The 20,361-nt window shown below is 40.4% G+C and overlaps 1 protein-coding gene across 8 annotated transcripts in view; it reads left to right on the top strand.

Annotated features, from left to right (window-relative positions):
* ppip5k1a (diphosphoinositol pentakisphosphate kinase 1a) overlaps positions 1 to 20,361 on the top strand; it is a 251,625-nt gene that overhangs the window by 74,452 nt on the left and 156,812 nt on the right. For all 8 annotated transcript variants that reach the window (XM_073024800.1, XM_073024802.1, XM_073024804.1 and 5 more), the window contains exons 10-11: positions 1,576 to 1,677; positions 10,737 to 10,823. In XM_073024800.1, the coding sequence (XP_072880901.1) occupies positions 1,576 to 1,677; positions 10,737 to 10,823 (189 nt within the window). The remainder of the gene's footprint in view (positions 1 to 1,575; positions 1,678 to 10,736; positions 10,824 to 20,361) is intronic.

A 20,361-nucleotide genomic window follows, 5' to 3' on the forward strand; every position in this document is an offset into this window, starting at 1 on the left:
AGTAACTTTATTACCAAAGTATGTATATGTTACCTTGAAATTCATTTTCTTGAAGGCATTCATAGTAGAATAAAGAGATAAAAATACAATGCAATCAATGAAAATTAAACACTAAGACTGATAAACAACCAATGAACAGAAGAGGATAAACTGCAAATTAAAAAGTAAACAATACTGAGAACATGAGTTGTAAGGAGTCCCTGAAGGTGAGTCTGTAGGTCAGATCAGTTTGGAATTGTGGTGAGGAAGTTATTAGTCATTCTATTAACAGGGCATTACTGCAGGATCTCCTTAAGGCAGTGTCATATCCCAATAAGAGGTTGCCCATTTTAGATAGTGTTACGTACCCCGTAACTGGGTCACTTACCAGCAAAGATAGAGAGGTCCGTTGAAGGCTGATGGTACTATTTTTAACAGTATTTATTGATAAAAATACACAAAAATAATATCAATGCAAACATACAGATAATATACGTTGTCAATACTAAATCTAAAAGCGCGGGTATAATAATAATCAATAAGAAATAGCTCTATCGTTGTCTAGGGGATAATGTATTGTCCGATGGAAATATAAAAGTCACTCAAGTTCATTCAGGCTGCAGCTTTTGGTTGAAGAGAGAGACGGAGTTTAGAACTTGCCCGTTTTCCTTTTTATGATGTTGATCCTTCGAAATGTCGTCGGTGTCCTTTTCCTTTTAGCTAAGCCGTCTTCCGTGGTCAGTCCCACCAATTCCGAGGCAAATGGAAAAGGACGCACATGGGCTTCCCACCGGCTGTCGCTATTATGCTGTCACGGGATTTCTAGCGTTTCTCCTGGTGTGTCTCAAGGGGTTGTTCCCCAGACCTTCTTTTATCCTTACTCATGGGGTCTCTGATGTCAATCAGGTTGGGATGATGCCATCCCCCCAACCAGCCCACGTTGCTCATTCCTTGAGGGCGTCGATGAATAGCACAGTGCTCAATACACAATTCCGTCTCCAAGAGACAATGGCCGTTTCCCGTGGCTTTGTATTGTTGAGGGGCCAGGACATTCCAAACCCCCTGTGGATTCTGCGTCTCTCTCTCATTTCCTGGGTCTCCTGACCTGAATTAATAGCGATCTTGCGATTCTCAAAAAGGAGGGGGCTACTTTGTACCCTTCGGCCCCTCAGAGTTGGGGCACACGCGTAACAATAGGTGAACTAAAATGGTGAACTTTTGCTTTGAGGTGTGAATCTTTGGAGCACTCTTCCCCCAATGAGTGATGGAGTAGAATTTTTAAATATTTATAAGGCAAAAGAAGATGGTGTTTTAATGAGTAAGGAGTGAAAGGCAGGGAAGTGGAGTTGAGGTTATAACTGGATGAACTGTGATCTTATTGATTAGTGCCGAGTAGGCTGGAAGGGTTCAGTGGTCTATTACCATCGATTTATATATTTGAAAAGTTGCACCTAAGAAGGAATATCGAAAATACATAAGTAAACATTTGATTGAAGGGAAGCACTTTTTAAATTTGTACATATCTGTTGTTTCAAATGTGGTATTTATGCATTGGTGTATGGCAGTTTGGATTGAATTAAATTTATTTTATTCCAGTAATATAATCATGCGGGAGCTCGCCCCACAACTGCAGATACCATGGTCCATACCCACAGAGGCCGAAGATATCCCCATTGTCCCAACTACCTCGGGCACCATGTAAGTTGAAGCTTTCAATACAGGCAGTCCCCGGGTTAGGAACGAGTTCTGTTCCTGAGTCCGTCTTTAAGTCGGATTTGTACGCAAGTGGGAACAGGTACATCCGGTATTATTTAGCGTCAGTCAGTCAAACATTTGATTAGTATATATTTTACCTTTCTATGCATATAAAGCACTTAAGAAACGTATGTATTTCAATAATTAAATCAGTGCGTTGCTTAGTAATAATTGTAGCTTTCATCGGGGCAGGGGCTTTCACATGCTCCATTATTCTCACTTTATCCTTTATCCTTTAAAGTTGTTCCAATTGTTGACCGACTGTAGCTTAACACTTTTCCAGTGACTGATGGCATTTCACCTCTTTCTGATTGCTTTATTATTTGCACTTTATTTTCAATCGTGATCGTTTTCTGTCAACGGAACAGAAACACTGCGGATTCAGCAGCAGCCATGAGCGGCGGGTCCTGACCTGAGCTCCCCCGGGTCCTAAAGTCCACCCACAGTGAGACAGCTTAAATGGGACAAGTGGGGGCGGTGCTGACTGGAAAAGTGGTGGTGGGGGGGGGGGGGTCAGGGTGAATCTTGCTAAGAAAAATTTAAGCCAAATACAAAGCTACACACTCAACACAGTGTTACCGGCAAAGACTTAAAATGGCGGATGGCGTCGTGATCCGACTTAAAATGGCGGATGGCGTTCTCCTTCCTCTGTACATAAGTACGAGTTGTTCTTAAGTTGGGTGTTCGTAACTTGGGGACTGCCTGTATTCACGGATCTTAGAGACATTTCTGGTCAGGCCCGTTTAACCACGTGAAACTGTGTACAATGTCAAAGTGTTGCTAACTAACTGGGATGAATGACTTTAATATATAGAGAGATTAGAGAAACTTGTGTTATTATCCTTAGAGCAAATATGAGGGAGATTGAAAGGGGTATTTAAAGTCATTATCTAAATAAGAAACTTGTTATATTAGCAGGTGGTTAAAAACCAGAGGCAACTGAGATGCAAACGAATTGTTGTAATTGGTAATAAATTAAATAAAAAGGCATTGAAGTAGATTTGGGCAGAAAAATAAATACTGGAAGGGAAATGCACTCAGTGGCCAGTTTATTTAGTACACCTGTTCAATAATGCAAATATTTAATCAGCCAATCATGTGGCAGCAACTCAATGCATAAAAGCATTCAAGCATGATCAAGAGGTTCAGTTGTTGTTCAGACCAAGATCAGAATGGGGAGGAAGTGTGATCTAAGTGACTTTGACTGTGGAATTATTGTTGGTCCCAGATGGGGTAGTTTGAGTATCTCAGAAACTGCTAATATCCTAAGATTTTCACACACAACAGTCTCTAAAGTTTATGGAGAATGGTGTGGAAAATAACAAAACATCCAGTGAGCAGTAGTTCTGTAGACAAAAATGCCTTGTTAATGAGAGAGCTCAGAGGAGAATGGTCAGATTGGTTCAAACTGACAGGAAGGTGACAGTAACTCAACCACACATTACAGTGGTGGTATGCAGAAGAGCATCTCTCAAAGCACAACATGTCAAGCCTTGAAGTTGATGGGCTACAGCACTCCCTTACCTAATAAAGTGGCCTCTGTGTAATTTATAGGGCTGTTGTGAAGGGGCGGGAAGCAGGACTAACTGGAGAACTTTACACAAATACTGGCACAGTGGGCTGAATGGCTTGTTTTAGTGCTCTATTAACATATCTGCATCTAATAAAAACCTGGAGAAGCAAGAGACCTAATGCAAGAGATCCAAGAGACATCTGAGAATGTGTTAAGGAACTGAAGCTGCAGCTCAGTGACCTTCAGCTCATACAGGAGACTAAGGAAGTGATGGATAAGTCCTACAGGGAGGTAGTCACCCCTAGGTTGCAGGAGGCAGGTTAACTGAGTGACAGGGGAAGGAAGGGAAATGGGTGGCTAGAGCAGAGGACCCCTGTGGCTGTTCCCCTCAACAATAAGTATACCGCTTTGGATACTGTTGAGGGGGACAACCTACCTGGGGAAAGCCACAGCGGCCGGGTCTCTGGCACTGTCTGGCACTGTCTAGCACAGTAGCTCAGAAGAGAAGAGAGGTGAAGAGGACTGCAGTAGTGTAAGAAGATTCCATTACTTTTTTTTTTGTAATTTTTTAAATTAGTTTTTCAAAACATTTTACAAAATTAAAAACCCCAAATCCCAATGAGGAGCATTAATACAGTGCAAGATTAAGCATACAATAACAATATGCTACAAAGGAAGAGAATTTAACAAAAAATGCACCTAAATTAAAGACAAGTGAGCTTAGCGTCCTCCCCAAGCCCCACAACACAAGAAAAAAACAACAACTCCAGACCAACCACCACACAGTATAAAGAGTATAAGTCCGGACAGTTAAACTCCCAGACTGTGAATACACTTAGCAACAGAGGATAATAATGCCTACTACCAGAAAAAAAAAGGGAGCTGAAAGCAAGGGACCAAAAAGAAAAAAAAAGAACAAAAAAAACCTAGTCAAGAGGAAGGTTATGAAAGTACTCGATAAAAGGTCCCCAGACCTTATGGATCTTTAGATCCGAATTAAGAACCGATTGAATAGCTAAGGCAGATTTAGTAGGTGATCTGGTAACAGAGGACGATCGGTCCAGTTTAGGATCCAACCAACAGTTGAAATCACCACCCAATATAAGAGAGTATGAGTTTAAGTCTGGTAGTGAGGAAAAAAACAGTTCAAAAAAGTTAACATCATCAAAGTTGGGGGCATACAGGTTTGCTAGTGCAACTTTAGTGTTATATAGTTTACCAGAAACAATAATAAAACGGCCATTTGTATCAGATATTTTATTATGGAGTTCAAAAGGAATATTTGAATTAATAAGAATGGAAACTCCCCTAGCTTTAGCGGCAAAGGATGAATGAAAATGCTGACCCGCCCACTTTGACAGAAGCCAGGAGTTATCAAAACAACGAATATGAGTTTCTTGAAGGAAAGCAATGTCAGCTTTGAGTTGCCTGATATGTGAGAATACCTTCCTCCTTTTAACAGGGTGGTTCAGTCCCTTTACATTCCAGCTCACGAATTTAAGTGCACTAGCCATTATCAATTACTAATGCATAAAAGGCAGCAGGCATATAAAAAGCCAAGCAGTACAATAGCAGTCTGGGAGCAGAGATGTAAACATAGATTCGTAAGGTCAAAATATAAAAACATGTCCTAAGCAATAAAGAGATGTTGGAACTGGAAAACCCACCCCATCCGCACAACCCAAAACTAGACGGTTACCAAAACAAGTAGCTAGCTCTACCAAAAAAATTAACCCAAATACAAATTCCAGATCTGTGTCATTAACAACATTTCCGTATAAATATTATAGCAAATAATAACTAGTTTATGCACTAGAAAACATAACTACAGATTAGAACACCTTCTGCAGAAATATACAACTTAATACAGAGAAAATCGGAAGAAAACCAAAACTGACCTACCCACGAAACATTATAGAAGAATAAAGTAAGAGAAAGGGAAAAAAAGGTAAGAAGGAAAAAGAAAAAAAAGAGGAAGGGGAAAGTTATAAATTCAAGACGAGTGTTTATCAACCATTTACAGAGAAGGGAGAAAAAAATTCAGAGATTAGAAAAAAGGGGTGAAGAAAAGAAAAAGATAAAATAAATAAATATTTAAAACAAAGGGAAAATAAATCAGCAGTTGAACTGTGAACCGACAAACAGGGAGGCCTTCACTAAAGACTTCGAACCTCCAAAACAAGTTAGAATTAGTTGCAGAACTCTGTAGGTAAAGTTATACAAGAATAAAAATAGATTACCCACACACCAAATCCCGGGAGAGATTGTCAACGGCCCTTAAAGTTTCAATGAATAATGTCTGAGTGATTCAAGTGAATTCCGAGTCCAGAGAAAGTAATTTTACTACGAGGAGTACTTATCCACCATTTTATGAGGTCCGATCAGATTCCGAAGATGGCTGGATAGCCGGAAGACTTGCCACAAACGCTTCAGCTTCCTTCGCTGATTTGAACCACTTATATTTCCCGGTATTAAGCTTGATTCGTAGATCAGCAGGGTTACGAAGAGAAGGTTTGAAACCACGATCAAAAAGCACTTTCATTGTGCCTTTAAACTCAGCGCGCATCTTTAAGGTCTGGGGTGCAAAATCTTCCACAAAGCGAATGGTTGTAGCCTTGAAGGGAAGCGACCCCCTGCGACGCGCCTCTATGATCAGACTGTGTTTTACCTGGTATTGATGGAAACACAAGATTACTGGTCGCGGGCGGGAGCCCAGAATTCCAGGGGGAACGTAAACTCTGTGTGCCCGTTCGAGCTCGGGCGGCTTCGGAAGCAGATCTTTCCTGAATAACTCACAGAGAAACTCGGCGAAAAACTTCACGGTTGATCCCTTTTCAGTCGCCTCTGGTAATCCCAGAATTCTGATGTTACAGCGTCTGCTACGATTTTCGAGATCCACCATTTTGGAAAGAAGTTTGTTAGATTTTTCCTCTAAGCTGGAACAGAGAGTCTCCAAGTATCGAACACGACTTTCTAAATCTTCAGAAGTCGAATCGATGCGAGATAAATGTTCAGCATGTTTGTCCACTTTATTGTTGATCCGATCCAGTTTGTCTTCTAACTGTTTGACAGCGGTTTTAAATTCCTTTAAGATTTCGTCTCGGAGCTTTCCAAGCGCAACCAGCGTCTCGTCTGACGGGGTCATGGCTTCTTTTCCCCCGGGTTTAGAACTCTTGCGGAAGTCCCCAGCGGTTTTAAATTCCTTTAAGATTTCGTCTTGGAGCCTTCCAAGCGCCACTATAGTCTCGTCCGACGGGGTCATAGCTTCTTTTCTCCCGGATTTAGAACTCTTGCTAGACATTGTAAGTTAGATATATTCACAGGCAAGTAAGAGATACCGAAATAATTCCTAACTAAGGTTTAAAAAATGGAGACATTTAGTGCAAAGGTAGCGACAGTAACGGAACAAAAGTTCGGAGCAGCTAAACAATCGCCATCTTACCGGAAGTCAGAAGATTCCATTACTGTAGGCTTCAAGATGAGATTCTGTAGATGCAGTAGAAACACCCAGATGGTATATTGTCTCCCAGGTTTCACGGTCAAGGACGTCTTTGATTAGGTCCACAGCATTCTAAATGGGGAGGGTCAGCAGCCTTAGGTCTTTGTACATATTGGCACCAACAACATGGGTAGGAAAGGAGAGGAGGTCCTGGAGAGAGATTATAGGAAGCTAGGTAGAAAGCTGAAAAGCAGGACTTGCGGGGTACTAATTTCTGGATTGCTGCTTTTGCCATGTGCCAGTGAGGAGAAGAATAGAATGATTTGACGGAGGATTGTGGCTGAGGAACTGGTGCAGGAGGCAGAGTTTCAGATTTCTAGATCATTGGGATCTCTTCTGGAGAAGATACAATCTGTAGAAAAAGGACAATTTATACCTGAACCTGAGGGGCACCAATATCCTTGCGGCAGGTTTTCTAGAGCTGTTCAGGAGGGCTTAAACTAATTTGATAGGGGAATGGGAACTGGAGTAATAGGGCTGAGGATGGGATACCTCAAAGAGACTTCGCAGCGGAGTAACGAATAGTAAACACAAAGTGCACTGCAAATGCTGTGGTCAAAGCAACACGTACAATACGCTAGATGAATTCAGCAGGTCGTGTGGCATCCGTGGAAACAAGCAGTCAACGTTTCGGGCGGAGACCCTTGGTCAGGACTGAAGATGGGATAGTTGGTTTACAAACAGTATGTAGTGAGATTGCTGGCAAGGAGAGGCTGATGATAGGGTAAAATGACAGTGAACGGGATGAGTTGCAATGTAAAAGGGGTACAAAATTAAAAAACGTGATGTATACAGGCCTGAAGGTGGTATATTTAAATGCGCACAGTGTACGGACAAACGTAGATGAATTTGTAGTACAGTTAGAGATTGGCACATGTGACATTGTGCGTATTACTGAATCATGGCTGAAGGAAGATTATAGCTGGGAGCTTAGTGTCCAAGGATACACATAGTATTGAAAGGACAGACAGGTAGGCAGAAGGGGTGGGGTGGTTCTGTTGGTAAAAATGAAATCAAATCATTAGAGAAATGACAAAGGATCAGAAGGTGTAGCATCATTGTGGGTGGAGCTAAGAAACTGCAAAGGCAAAAAGACCTTGATTGGAGTTATATACAGGCCTATAAGCAGTAGCAAAGATGTGGCCTATAAATTACAATGGGAAATAGAAAACACGTGTCAAAAGAGCAATGTTATGATAGTCATGGGGATTTCAATATTTAGGTAGATTGGAAAAATCAAGTTGGAGTTCAACCCCAGAGAGAGAATTTGTAGTATGCCTACAAGGTGGCTTTTTAGAGCAGCCTGTGATTGAGCCCACTAGGCGATCAGCTATTCTCAATTGGGTATTGTACACTGAACTGGAATTGATTCGAGAGCTTAAGGTAAAGGAGCCCATAGAGGACAGTGATCTTAATATGATAGAATTTACCCTGCAAGTTGAGAAAGAGAAGCAAAGTTAGATGTGTCAGTATTACAGTGAGTAAAGGAAATTAGAGGCATGAGAGAAGAGCTGGCTAAAATTAATTGTAAGGGAATGCTAGCAGGAATGATGGCAAAGTAGAGATGGCTGGATTTGGAATTTAGCAATTTGGAAGGCGCAGGATAGATGCATCTCAAAGAGGAATAAGTATTCTAAAGGCAGGATGACACAACCGTGGCTGACAAGTGAAGTCAAAGCCAACATAAAAGCCAAAGAGAGGGCATATAATAGAGCAAAATTAGTGGGAAGATAGAGGGTGGGGAAGGTTTTAAAAACCAACAGAAGACACTAAAACAGAAGGAAAAAATGGAATGCAGAAGTAAGCTTGCCAATGATTTTAAAGATGAAAAGTTTTGTTTTCAGATATATAAAGAGTAAAAGAGAGGCGAGAGTAGATATCGGGCTATTGGAAAATGATGGTGGTGTGGTAGAAATAAGGGGCAAGGAAATGGCAGATGAACTGAATAAGTATTTTGCATCAGTCTTCACTGTGTAAGACACTAGCAGTATGGTGGAAGTTCCAGGTATCAGGGGTCATGAAGTGTGTGAAGTTACCATTACTAGAGAGAAGGTTCTTGGAAACTGAAAGGTCTGAAGGTAGGTAAGTCACCTGGATCACATGGTGTACACCCCAGGGTTCTGAAAGAGGTGCTGAAAAGATTGTGGAGGCATTGGTAATGATCTTTCAAGAATCAGTAGATTCTGGCATGGTTCCAGAGGACTGAAAAATTGCAAATGCCACTCCACCCTTCATGAAAGGAGAGAGGTAGAAGAAAGAAAACTATAGACCAGGTAGTCTGACCTCAGCAGTTGGGAAGATGTTGGAGTTGATTAAGGATGTGGTTGTGGAGTACTTGGAGGCACAGAATTAAAATAGGCTGTAGTCAGCATGGTTTTCCTTAAGAGAAAATCTTACCTGACAAATATGTTGGAATTCTTTGAAGAAGTAACGAACAGGATGGACAAAGGAGAATTGGTGGATTTTCGGTGTACTTGGATTTTTCAAAGGTCTTTGACAATGTGCTGCATATGAGGCTACTTAACAAGTTAAGAGCACATGGTATTACAGGAAAGATGGATAGAGAATTGGCTGATTGGCAGGAGGCAATGAGTGCGAATAAAGGGAGCCTTTTCTGGTTGGTTGCCAGTGATGAATGGTGTTCCATGGGGGTCTGTGTTGGGACTGTTACTCTTTATGTTATATGTCAATGATCTGGATGGTGGAGTTGATGGCTTTGTTACAAAGTTTGCAACAATATGAAGATAGGCAGATGGGCAGATAGTGGTGAGGAAGCAAAGGAACTACAGAAAGACCTAGACATCCCCTAATGAGCAAAGGAGTGGCAGATGGAGTACATTGTCAGAAATTGTATGGTCATGTACTTTGGTAGAAGAAATAAAAATGTAGACTATTTTCTAAATGGGGAGAAATTTTGAAAATCTGATTTCTAAGGAACTTGGGAGTCCTCATGCAAAGATTCCTTAAATAGGTACAGAGGAGATGTCAGGGATAAGTTTTTTTTTACTCAGAGTGGTGAGTGTGTGGAATGAGCTGCTGGCAGCAGTGGTGGAGGCAGAAACAATAGGGTCTTTTAAGAGACTCCTGGATAGGTACATGGAGCTCAGAAAAATAGATGGCTATGGGCAAGCCTAGGTAGTTCTAAGGTAAGGACATGTTCGGCACAGCTTTGTGGGCCGTAAGGCCTGTATTGTGCTGTATGTTTTCTATGTTCTATGTTAATTTTCAGGATGAATTGGTGATGAGGAAGGCAAATACAATGTTAGCATTGACTTTGAGAGGACTAGAATTTTAAAGCAAAGATGTTGAGGCCCCACTTGGAGTATTGTGGACAGTTTTGTGCCCCTTGTCTGTGAAAGGATGTGCTGAGCTTGGAGAGGGTTCAAAGGATGTTCATGAAAATGATTCCCGTATTGAAAGGCTATCATGTGAGAAGTATTTGATGGCTCAGGGCCTATAATCACTGGAATTGAGAAGAATGAGTGGGGATCTCATTGAAACCTATCGAATATTGAAAGTTCTCGATGGACAGGATTTTTAAATGGGGGTGTCTAGGACCAGAGGGGACAGCCTCAGAATAGAGGGACGTCCATTAGAACGGAGATGTGGGGGAATTTCTTTAGCCAGAGAGTGGTGAATCTGGAATCTGTTGCCACAGGTGGCTCAGAAGGCCAAGTCATTGGATATATTTAAGGCAGAGGTTGATTAATCCTTGATTAGTCAGGGCACGAAGGGATACAGGAAAAAGGCAGGAGGATGGGGCTGAGAGGGAAATGGATCAGCCATGAAGTGGCGGAGTAGAATCGATGGAACAAATAGTCTAATTCTCCTCCTATGTCTTATGGTCTAATGCTAAGTCTTAACAGCAACTATAACCTTGCCCTACACCATTCCTACACTTGAGTTCTTCCAGCATTAATAAGTCTTTGATAATGTGGATCCCTTTTAATGTTGTGTTGTGCTTTGATCAAACCAAACGATGTCTTGCAGGATGGAGCTGCGTTGTGTAATAGCTGTCATTCGCCATGGTGACCGAACCCCCAAGCAGAAGATGAAGATGGAAGTCATGCACCCAAGGTTAGTGATCTGATTGAAGGGGATGGAGAGAGTAACAAACATGGAGGGCTATTCAAGGGAAATATGGCTAACAGTTCATCTCTGGCAATTTTGAGAACTTAAATGCATTCCATTTGTGGCTGTGACCAAGTGTGTCACTCTCTGAGTGGGGAAGTATAGATTCACATCCTACTCCTGGTATTCCCAGGTTGATACAGCACAGAAACAGCCAGACGCAACAACAACAAAAATGTATGTGCAACACACACACAATGCTGGAGGAACACAGCAGGCCAGACAGTATCTATGAAAAAAGAGTAAACAGTCAACATTTTGGGCTTGCTGAGTTCCTCCAGCATGTTGTGTGTGTTTCTTTTTTTCAATTTACAGTATTTTTAAGAAGAAAAAAAAAACAAGATTTACAGAGTGCAACACATAGATACATCGCAACATAACTTGTGTACATTCATATATTGTAATAAAATTGATCAAAATGTTATAGCATAACACATAAAGGTATACCACTCTGTAATCAAAAATTTAAAGATGGGTCATACATCATAAAAGAAATTTTTTATATTAAAAAAAAAAGTCAACCCTCTACCAACTACCAAAGAAAAAAACTGATGGATGATAATGGATAATTAGGAAAAAAAAACATTTTCACTTAAGAAGAGAAGATAAAAATATACCTAAAAGTCTGTGCACTGTTAAACTTTATAAATTGGAAAAGTAATTTAGGAAAGGTCCCCAGATATCATAAAAAGATTGTTTTGAATTTAAGACTGAGCAGCGGATCTTTTCTAAATTTAAATAAGACATAATATCATGTAGCCATTGAAGATGTGTAGGAGGGGTAGACTCCAACCATTTAAGCAAGATTGCTCTTCTTGCTAAAAGAGAGGTAAAAACTAAAACCTGTAGGTTAGGAGTATTTGAAGTTATATCTTCATTTGCAATAATTCCAAACAAGGCAGTAAGGGGATTTGGGTCCAATTGGACCCTAAAAAGTTGTGAGAAGGTATGGAATACTTCCTGCCAAAACTTTTCAATTTTAGGGCAAAACCAAAACATATGAATTAATAGAGGCATCAGCAGAGTTGCATTTATTACAAAGTGGAGAAACATTCAGATAAAAACTGGACAGCTTCTGTTTAGAAATGTAAGCTCTATGAACCACTTTAAATTGTAGAAGTGACTGAAGAGCACAGAAAGATGATTTATTAACCCGTTTAAGAATTTTATTCCATCTATTATCAGAAATCTGACAATTTAGGTCATCCTCCCAGCTTTTTTTATTTTATCTAAAAAGTCTTGTCTAGAATCAATCAACAAGTTATAGATACCAGTAATAGAACCATTAACAAAAGGTTTTAAATTTAAAAGATTGTCCAGTAAATTTTTATCAGGACCTATAGGAAAAGTAGTTAATTGGAAACGTAAGAAATCTCTAATTTGAAGGTATCTGTAAAAATATGTTTTTGGGAGTGCAAATTTAGTTGACAATTGGTCAAATGAAGCAAGAGATTATGAGATAAACAGGTCCCAAAAACACTTAATACCTAGTTCATCCCAATCCTTAAAGACTTTGTCAGTCATGGAAGGGATAAAAAAAAAATTAAGGAGAATGGGAGATGATAATGAAAAATACGCTAAAACAAAAAATTTCCTAAATTGAGACCAAATCCTTAAAATTTGCTTTTTGTTATCTGTTATTTTATTTGCTGAAAAAGAAGAGTATTATCCAAGAAGAGAGACAATAGAGGAATTTTTTACAGAATTAACTTCTAAGGAGACCCATGATGGGCAATCTTTATGATAAATATAATAGGACCAGAAAGTAATATTCCTTATATTGGCAACCCAATAGTAAAACCTAAAATTGGGTAGGGCTAATCCACCCATCTCTTTATTTCCTTGTAGGTAAACTTTACTTAAACGAGCTTGTTTATTATTCCAAATATAAGATGTTAAAATTGAATCTAAAGAATCAAAGTAGGTTTTAGGAATAAAAATAGGTAAGGCCTGAAAAAGATATAAAAATTTAGGAAGAATCTTCATTTTAATCGAATTAATTCTGCCAATTAGGGATAAAGAAAGAGGAGACCATTTAGAAAGCATCCTTTTCACATAATTCAATAAGGGGTTTAAGTTTTCTTTAAATAAATTCTTGAAGTTTTTAGTAATTGTTACACCTAGATATATAAATTGACTTGTAACAATTTGGAATGGAAATTTGGCATTTGATGACATTGGGTCATTTAAAGGAAATAGCTCACTTTTATGTAAGTTCAGCTTATATCCTGAAAAAGAACTAAACTGGGAAATTAAAGAAAGAACCGAAGGTAAAGAAGTTTCAGTGTTAGAGATAAAAAGTAAAATACATCAGCATATAACAAAATTTTATGAGTCATACCTTCCCTTAGTATACCACAAATGTCCTTAGATTCTCGAAATGCTATTGCTAAGGGTTGCTTTGGATTTCCAGCATCTGCAGATTTTCTCATGTTTGTGGAACAACATGCATGTGACCAATGAGCACTGGTATTAATTAATCCCATCTTCAGTACATGGCCCATAGCTTTCCATGATTAGGCAATTCAAGTGTTCAACTAAATGTTAAAGTACTGTCAGCAATTATGCTTTCACCACTCTTGTCTCTCAGGCAGTGTATTGGAGCTACTCATTGCTCTGCATAGAGAGGAGACACCCACAATTACACTCTAATCACTTACACATTACCCTAAATCTATGCCCTAGCCCTATAATAAAATATTTCCTGCTGCCTACTGCACCTAATAAAGTGGCCACTGAATGGTCTTCTGCTGCTGTAGCCCATCCACTTCAAAGTTCGAAGTGTTGTGCCTTCATAAATACTTTTCTGCTCACTACTGTTGTAGTACGTAGTTATTTGAGTTGCTGTCACCTTCCTGTCAGCTTGAACCAGTTTGGATATTCTCCTCCAATCTCTCTCATTGACAAGGCACTTTAGGAGATTAGCAGTTTTTGAGATGTTCAAACCACCCCACCTAGACTAACAATCATTCCATGGTCAGAGTCACTTTTGATCACATATTTCCCTATTTGGATTTTTGGTATGCATAGCAAATGAGCCTCTTGCTCATGTCTGCTTGACCATTTTATGCAGAGTTGATACCACGTGATTGACTGATTATATATTTGCATTAATAAGCAGCTGTACGTAATAAAGTGGCCACTGAGTGTATACCCCTCATTTCACATATCTCAGTCAGCTCCTCCCCTAACCTTCAGTCTGTGTTGTGTCATCATATTTACTGAATTGAAGTAACAAATTTGTCATGACAGTTTTTTTAATTGTTCTTTAGACTTGGTGGTTCTTTCATCTTAACTGCAGGTGTAAAGAGGAGTGCTGTACTGTTACTCTCATGAATTAGAACCAATGCCTCACAAGGATCTTTGTATGAAAATGGATTTTATCACTGGGTGATTTAAAGAAAAAAAACTAGCACTAATTTCTAATTAACCTGATGGCAGTAGTCCACCAAACACCACATGTGTTTGTGTTTACTCTGTGCCTGTCCAGAGAAGAGAAGCTTAATGCTTCCTTAGCATATTAGAGCAAGGTCATTAAAAGACCTCTGCATTCTCTCCCACATGGCTTACAGTAATCACTGCTAATTCAAGTTAAGAAGCTTGCATTTCTGTAGTAAGTTTCAACACCTCAAAACATCAATCAGTAGTACATATTGGCAGTACCATCACTGTTATGAGGCTCTCCATGGTCGAAGTCAACCAGGGATGTTGCGTCCCAGATGTCTACGTCATATGCAAGCCAGGGCAGTATGATACAGAGAGCAACCTGTTGCCCATGTAGCAGGCTCCCCCTCTCTACACAGCTAATGAATCCAAGGGAATGGCAGAAACCGATATAATGCACAGTATTAGATTTAGCCACACGTACAGTTTTTCTTTTAGAAAAAACATATCATTGCCTGTAAAGACTTTGCGAAGTGTCACTTAGAAGATACAGTAAACATTTGGAAGGTGGTCCTGTGGTCAGATGAGACTAAGGTGGAATTTGGTCTCAACACTAAGTGGTACGTACATGTGGCTAAGAATCTAATATTGTGCAGCAGCCAGATACTGTAAAGTCTGGTGGAGGTAGTATCATGCTAAGGGAATGCTTTTCAGCAGCTGGGACTTAAAATCTTCTCAGAACTAGAGTCATAAAAAAGTTTCGCATAAAATCCGCCTTTGGCCCATCTAGTCTGTGCAAAAACCATTTAAACTTCACAGTCCCATCAATCTCCACTGGGAATCGTAGCTCTCCATATCTGTACTATCCATGTACCTATCCAAACTTTGCTTAAATGTTGAAATCAAGCTCACATGTGCCACTTATGCAGGTAGCTTATTCCACACTGTCACTACTCTCTCAGTGAAGAAGTTTCCCCTCAAGTTCCACTTAAACATTTCACCTTTCACCCTTGACCTCTGATGTAGTCCCACCCAACATCAGTGGAAAACGCCTGTTTGTATTTACCTTATTTATACTTTCATAATTTTGTATATCTCTTTCAAATCTCCTCTCAATCTTCTTCGTTCTAAGGAATAAATTCCTAACCTATTCAATATTTCCTGAGAAGTCAGGTCTTCCAGATAGGGCAACATCCTTATAAAATTCCTCTGAACTCTTTCAACCTTATTTACTTGTTTTCTGTAGGTAGGTGACCAAAACTGCAAACTATACTCCAAATTAGGTCTCATCAACAACTTGCACAACTTAAACATAACATCCCATCTCCTGTACTTAGTACTTTGATTTATGAAGACCAATGTGCCAATAGCTTTCTTTATGACCCTATCTACCTGTGATGCCACTTCCAATGAATTGTGGACCTGTATTCCCAGGTGCCTTTGTTCTGCTGTACTCTTCAGTGTTCCATTGTTCACTGTGTAAGACCTGCCCTGGTTGGTCCTACCAAAGTGCAACACCTCGCACTTGTCTGCATTAAATTGCGTCTGCCATTTTTCCAGCTGGTCCAGATTCTTCTGCAGGCCTTCTTCACTGTCCACTATACCCCCAAACTTGGTATCATCTGCAAATTTGCTGATCGCATTTGTTAATCACATTATCATCCAGATTGTTAATACAGATGACAAACAACAAAGGACCCAGCACCATTTCCTGCAGCACACCACTAGTCACAAGCCTCCAGTCAGAGAAGCCTCTACTACCACCCTGGTTTCTCCCACAAAGTCAACGTCTAATTCAATTATCTACCTCATCTTGAATGCCAAGCAACTGAACCTTCTTGACCAGCCTCCCATGTGGGATCTTTGTCAATTGCCTTGCTAAAGTCCAGGTAGACAACATCCACTACCTTGCCTTCATCCACTTTCCTGGTAACTTCATCGAAAAACTATAAGATTGGCTAAACATAATCTACCACACATGAAGCCTTGCTGAGTATCCTTAGTCAGTCCATGTCCATCCAAATACTTTTATATGTGGTCCCTTGGAATACCTTCCAGTAACTTCCCCACAACTGATGTTAGGCTCACTGGTCTATAATTTTCTGGTTTATGTTTAGTCTTAAAGCAGCGTAACAACATTGGCTATCCTCCAATCCCCTGGTATCTCTCCTGTTGCGAAGGATGTTTTAAATATCTTTGCTAGGTTCCTGGCAATTTGTGCATTTGCCTTCTGAAGGGTCCAAGGGAACACTTAGTCAGACCCCAGGGGTTTATCCACCAGGATTTGCCTCAGGACAGCATTTGTATAGGGTCTATGAAGTTGGTGCCGCTTTGCCTGTTCTATAGACACCATGTCCATCTCCTGAGTAAATACAGATGCAAACTGATTTCATATTACCCCGATTCTGACGTTCCAGAGGACCAATTTTGCCCCTTGCAATCCCTTTGCGCCTTGCAATCCCTTGGGATTCTCCTTCACTTTGTTGTGCTAGGGTAACTTAATACCTCCTTTTAGTTCTCCTAATTTCTTAAGTGTTCCTGGCATTTCTTATACTCTGTAAGCACCTCATTTGTTCCTACCTGCCTGTACCTGCTATGCGCCTCCTTTTTTCCCTGTTAACCAGGGCCTCAATACTTCCTGAAAACCAGGGTTCCTTACACTTGTTATTTTTACCTTTTATTCTGACAGGCACGTACAAGCTTTGTAGTCTTAAAATTTCACCTTCGAAGACCTCCCACTTAACCAAGTATAACTTTGCTAGAAAACAACCTGCCCCAATCCACACTTGCCAGATCATTTTGGATACCATCAAAATTTACCTTTCTCCCATTTATAATCTCAACCCGCAGTCAAGATCTATCTTTTCGTATACTGTATTTACTTTGAAACTAATGGCATTGTGGTCACTGGATGCAAAGTGTTCCCCTACACAAACTTCTGTCACCTGCCCTGTCTCATTCTCTAATAGCAGATGAAATATCACACACTCTCTCATTGGGACTTCTATGTACTGATTAAGAAAACTGTGAACACATTTGACAAACTCCATCCCATCTAGTTCTTTTATAAGGACTTTTATAATAGACCGTCCTGACGAAGGGTCTCGGCCCGAAACGTCGACAGGGCTTCTCCCTATCGATGCTGCCTGGCCTGCTGTGTTCTACCAGCATTTTGTGTGTGTTGTTAGTCCTTTTATAATATGGGAGTACTAGTCAATACATGGAAAGTTAAAATCACCCTTATGTTTCTTGTAACGGTCTGCAATCTCTTTACAAATTTGTTTCTCAAAGCTGTTGGGTGGTCTGTAATATAGCCCCATTAATGTGGTCATATCTTTCATATTCCTCAGTTCCACCCATAATGCCTCACTACTCAAGTTCTATAGTCTGTCTAGATAGAGCTCTGCTGTGACATTTTCCCTGACGAGTAATGCCACCCCTCCTCCTTTAATCCCTCCCGCTCTGTCACATCTAAAACAACGGAACCCCAGAATACTGAGTTGCCAGTCCTGCCCCTCCTGCAATCAGGTCTCACTAATGGCTACAGTGTATTGATCCATGGCCTGAGCTCATCTGCCCTTGCTACAATACTTCTTGCATTGAAGTATATGCAGCTCAGGATGCTAGTTGCAGCATGTTCAGCCTTTTTGATTCCTGATTGATGGAAATGCTACTAAAAACAGAGAGATCCTGGATTTTTAAAAAAACTTGCAAGCCTTTGCCTGAAAGCTGAAACTAGGGAGAAAGTTCATCTTTCAGCAGAACAACAATCCAGTGTACACTGCCAGAGCAACCATGGAGTGGCTTCAAATGAAGGCCCAGCCAGAGTCCTGAGCTTAACCCGATCAAACATCTCTGGCAAGACCTCCCTCAACATTGTTGTCCACCACCGCTCCCCAATTAACTTGGCACTGCTTGAGCAAGGAGGAATGGGCAAATCTTGCTCCATCACATTGTGCAAAGCTAAAAGAAACTTATCCAAAAAGACTACTGGCTTTAATGTCTGCAAGAAGTGGCTTAACTAAGTACTGAGCGAAGGGGGATGAATAGTTTTGAACTGTTGACATTTCAGTTTTGAATTTTTAGTTTTTTTAATGTTTTACAGTTTTTCCTGTGTTTTTAGGCTCCACTGTGGGGGGTAGGGGGAAGGACTATGTGATTCATAAATAAAAAAAAACTCAGTTAAATTGATCAAAGTCCTTACTCATTCATGTGAACAAAGGGTTGAAGACCGAATACTTTTTCAAGGCACTGTAGCCTCTAGCAATCAAATCCAACCCCTGGCCTTCACGCTACTAAGCCCAGCAAAACCATTTCTACCGACGGGAGAAGGGGCAAAAGCAGGTTACTGGTGCTTTAAGTCTAGTCACTTTAGGCAAATGGGGCTTGTCAGCTGTTGTTGGCAGCTCATATAGGAGAAGGAAAACTCTGATCTCTAACCTCTGCTGCCTTGCACTATACCCACTCATGGAAAAGTCTTCGGGAGTAAACCCCAAGGAAAATCAAGAGCTGGAGTGCCTAAGGCAGTCCTATGTTGAGTTCAAAGCTAACTGCCTAGTCCTGCAAAGCTGCTGGTGCTAAACTGTATTGGTCTCTAGTTCTTTTGGATTCGTCAGCTGCGTGGAGAGAGCAAGCCTGCTGCTTTCCGTATTGTACTTCCCTGGTTGTGTATCATGCTGAAGGCTGGGATGCAACATTTATGCTTGTCTCTGACCAACAGAGGGCCACAATTATCAATAACTAGTGGGATGCATCAGGGATTATGCTCAGTCCTTGAGTGTCCACAATCTGCAATGATTTGGATGAAAGACATTGAAGATTAACTTTATTTGTCACGTGCATTGAAACATACAGTGAAATGCATTGTTTGCATCAACAACTAACATGGTCTAAGGACATGTTGGGCAGCTCATAAGTGTCACCATGCTTCTGCACCAATATAGCCCACAGCTTATTAACCCTAACCCATACATTCTTTGGAACATGGGAGGAAACAGGAGCACCTGGTAGAAATCCATGTGGTCATGGGGAGAACATACAAATTCTTTACAGCCGGCAGTGTGAATGGAAATGCAATCCCCAGCACTGTAATGTGTTGGGAACCATTACGTTACACTGTGCCCAAGTGCATTATAGCCATATTTGCTAATGATACCAAAGTGTCATATTGTTGTCATATGGCAAAGGGATATAATAGAGTTAGTGAACAAGCAGAAAGTTGGCAAATGGAGTATACCATGGGCAAATGGGAGGAAAAATGTAAAAGCAAGTTATTAATTTAATAGCATATGACTGCAAAATGTCATGATGTAAAAAGATCTGGGGTCCCAATATGTGAATCGGAATGGGTCAGTACGTGGGTATACATGAGAATTAGAAAATCTAAAGAAATGTTTGCCTTTATTGTAAAGTGAAAATGGATCTAATACTTTCCTGGTATACATGGCGAATAAACTCTTCTTGGGTTTCTAGCCGATGACAAGTTGAGCTATCTTAATCAGGGATGATGCATGGATATGTCTAGTCTGGTGGTATTTATATCAAGACTTTGGAGTGTAACAGTGGGGAAATTTGGATACAACATTATAGGGCACTTTTGAGACTGCACTTGGAGTAATGTATATAGGTGTGGACTCCATATCTAAGGAAGGATAACTTACGAGGCAGTGCAGAGAAGATTCAGTAGGGTAATTCCTGGGATGAAGAGGTTGACGAATGAAGAGATGTTTAGTAAGCTGAGCCTATTCTCTTTAGAAGAATAAGAAGTGGTCTTATTGAAACAAGAACTTGGCTGTTCTGAGGGAATATTTCCTCAGTAGAGGTGGGGTACCTAGAACAATGAGGCAAAGCTTCAAAATGAGAGATGCTGATTTCAGACAGATGGGAGGAAATTTATTCTCTGAGTCATGAATCTGTGAAGCTCTCCTCCCCAAAGAACTGTGGAGGCAGAAACATTGTCAATCTCTGCATTGAATATGAGCTACAGGGGAGTTGAGTATGGGGTGGTGGTGGTGAGAGTAGGTATTGGAGACCGGGTCTGGATGCAACAGGGGCCCTATCAGCCTACTCTGACTTCTAGCTCTTGTGTTCCATCAGTTTG

The sequence above is a fragment of the Hemitrygon akajei genome, chromosome 21 (assembly GCF_048418815.1).
Source record: "Hemitrygon akajei chromosome 21, sHemAka1.3, whole genome shotgun sequence".
Taxonomy (NCBI): Eukaryota; Metazoa; Chordata; class Chondrichthyes; order Myliobatiformes; family Dasyatidae; genus Hemitrygon; species Hemitrygon akajei.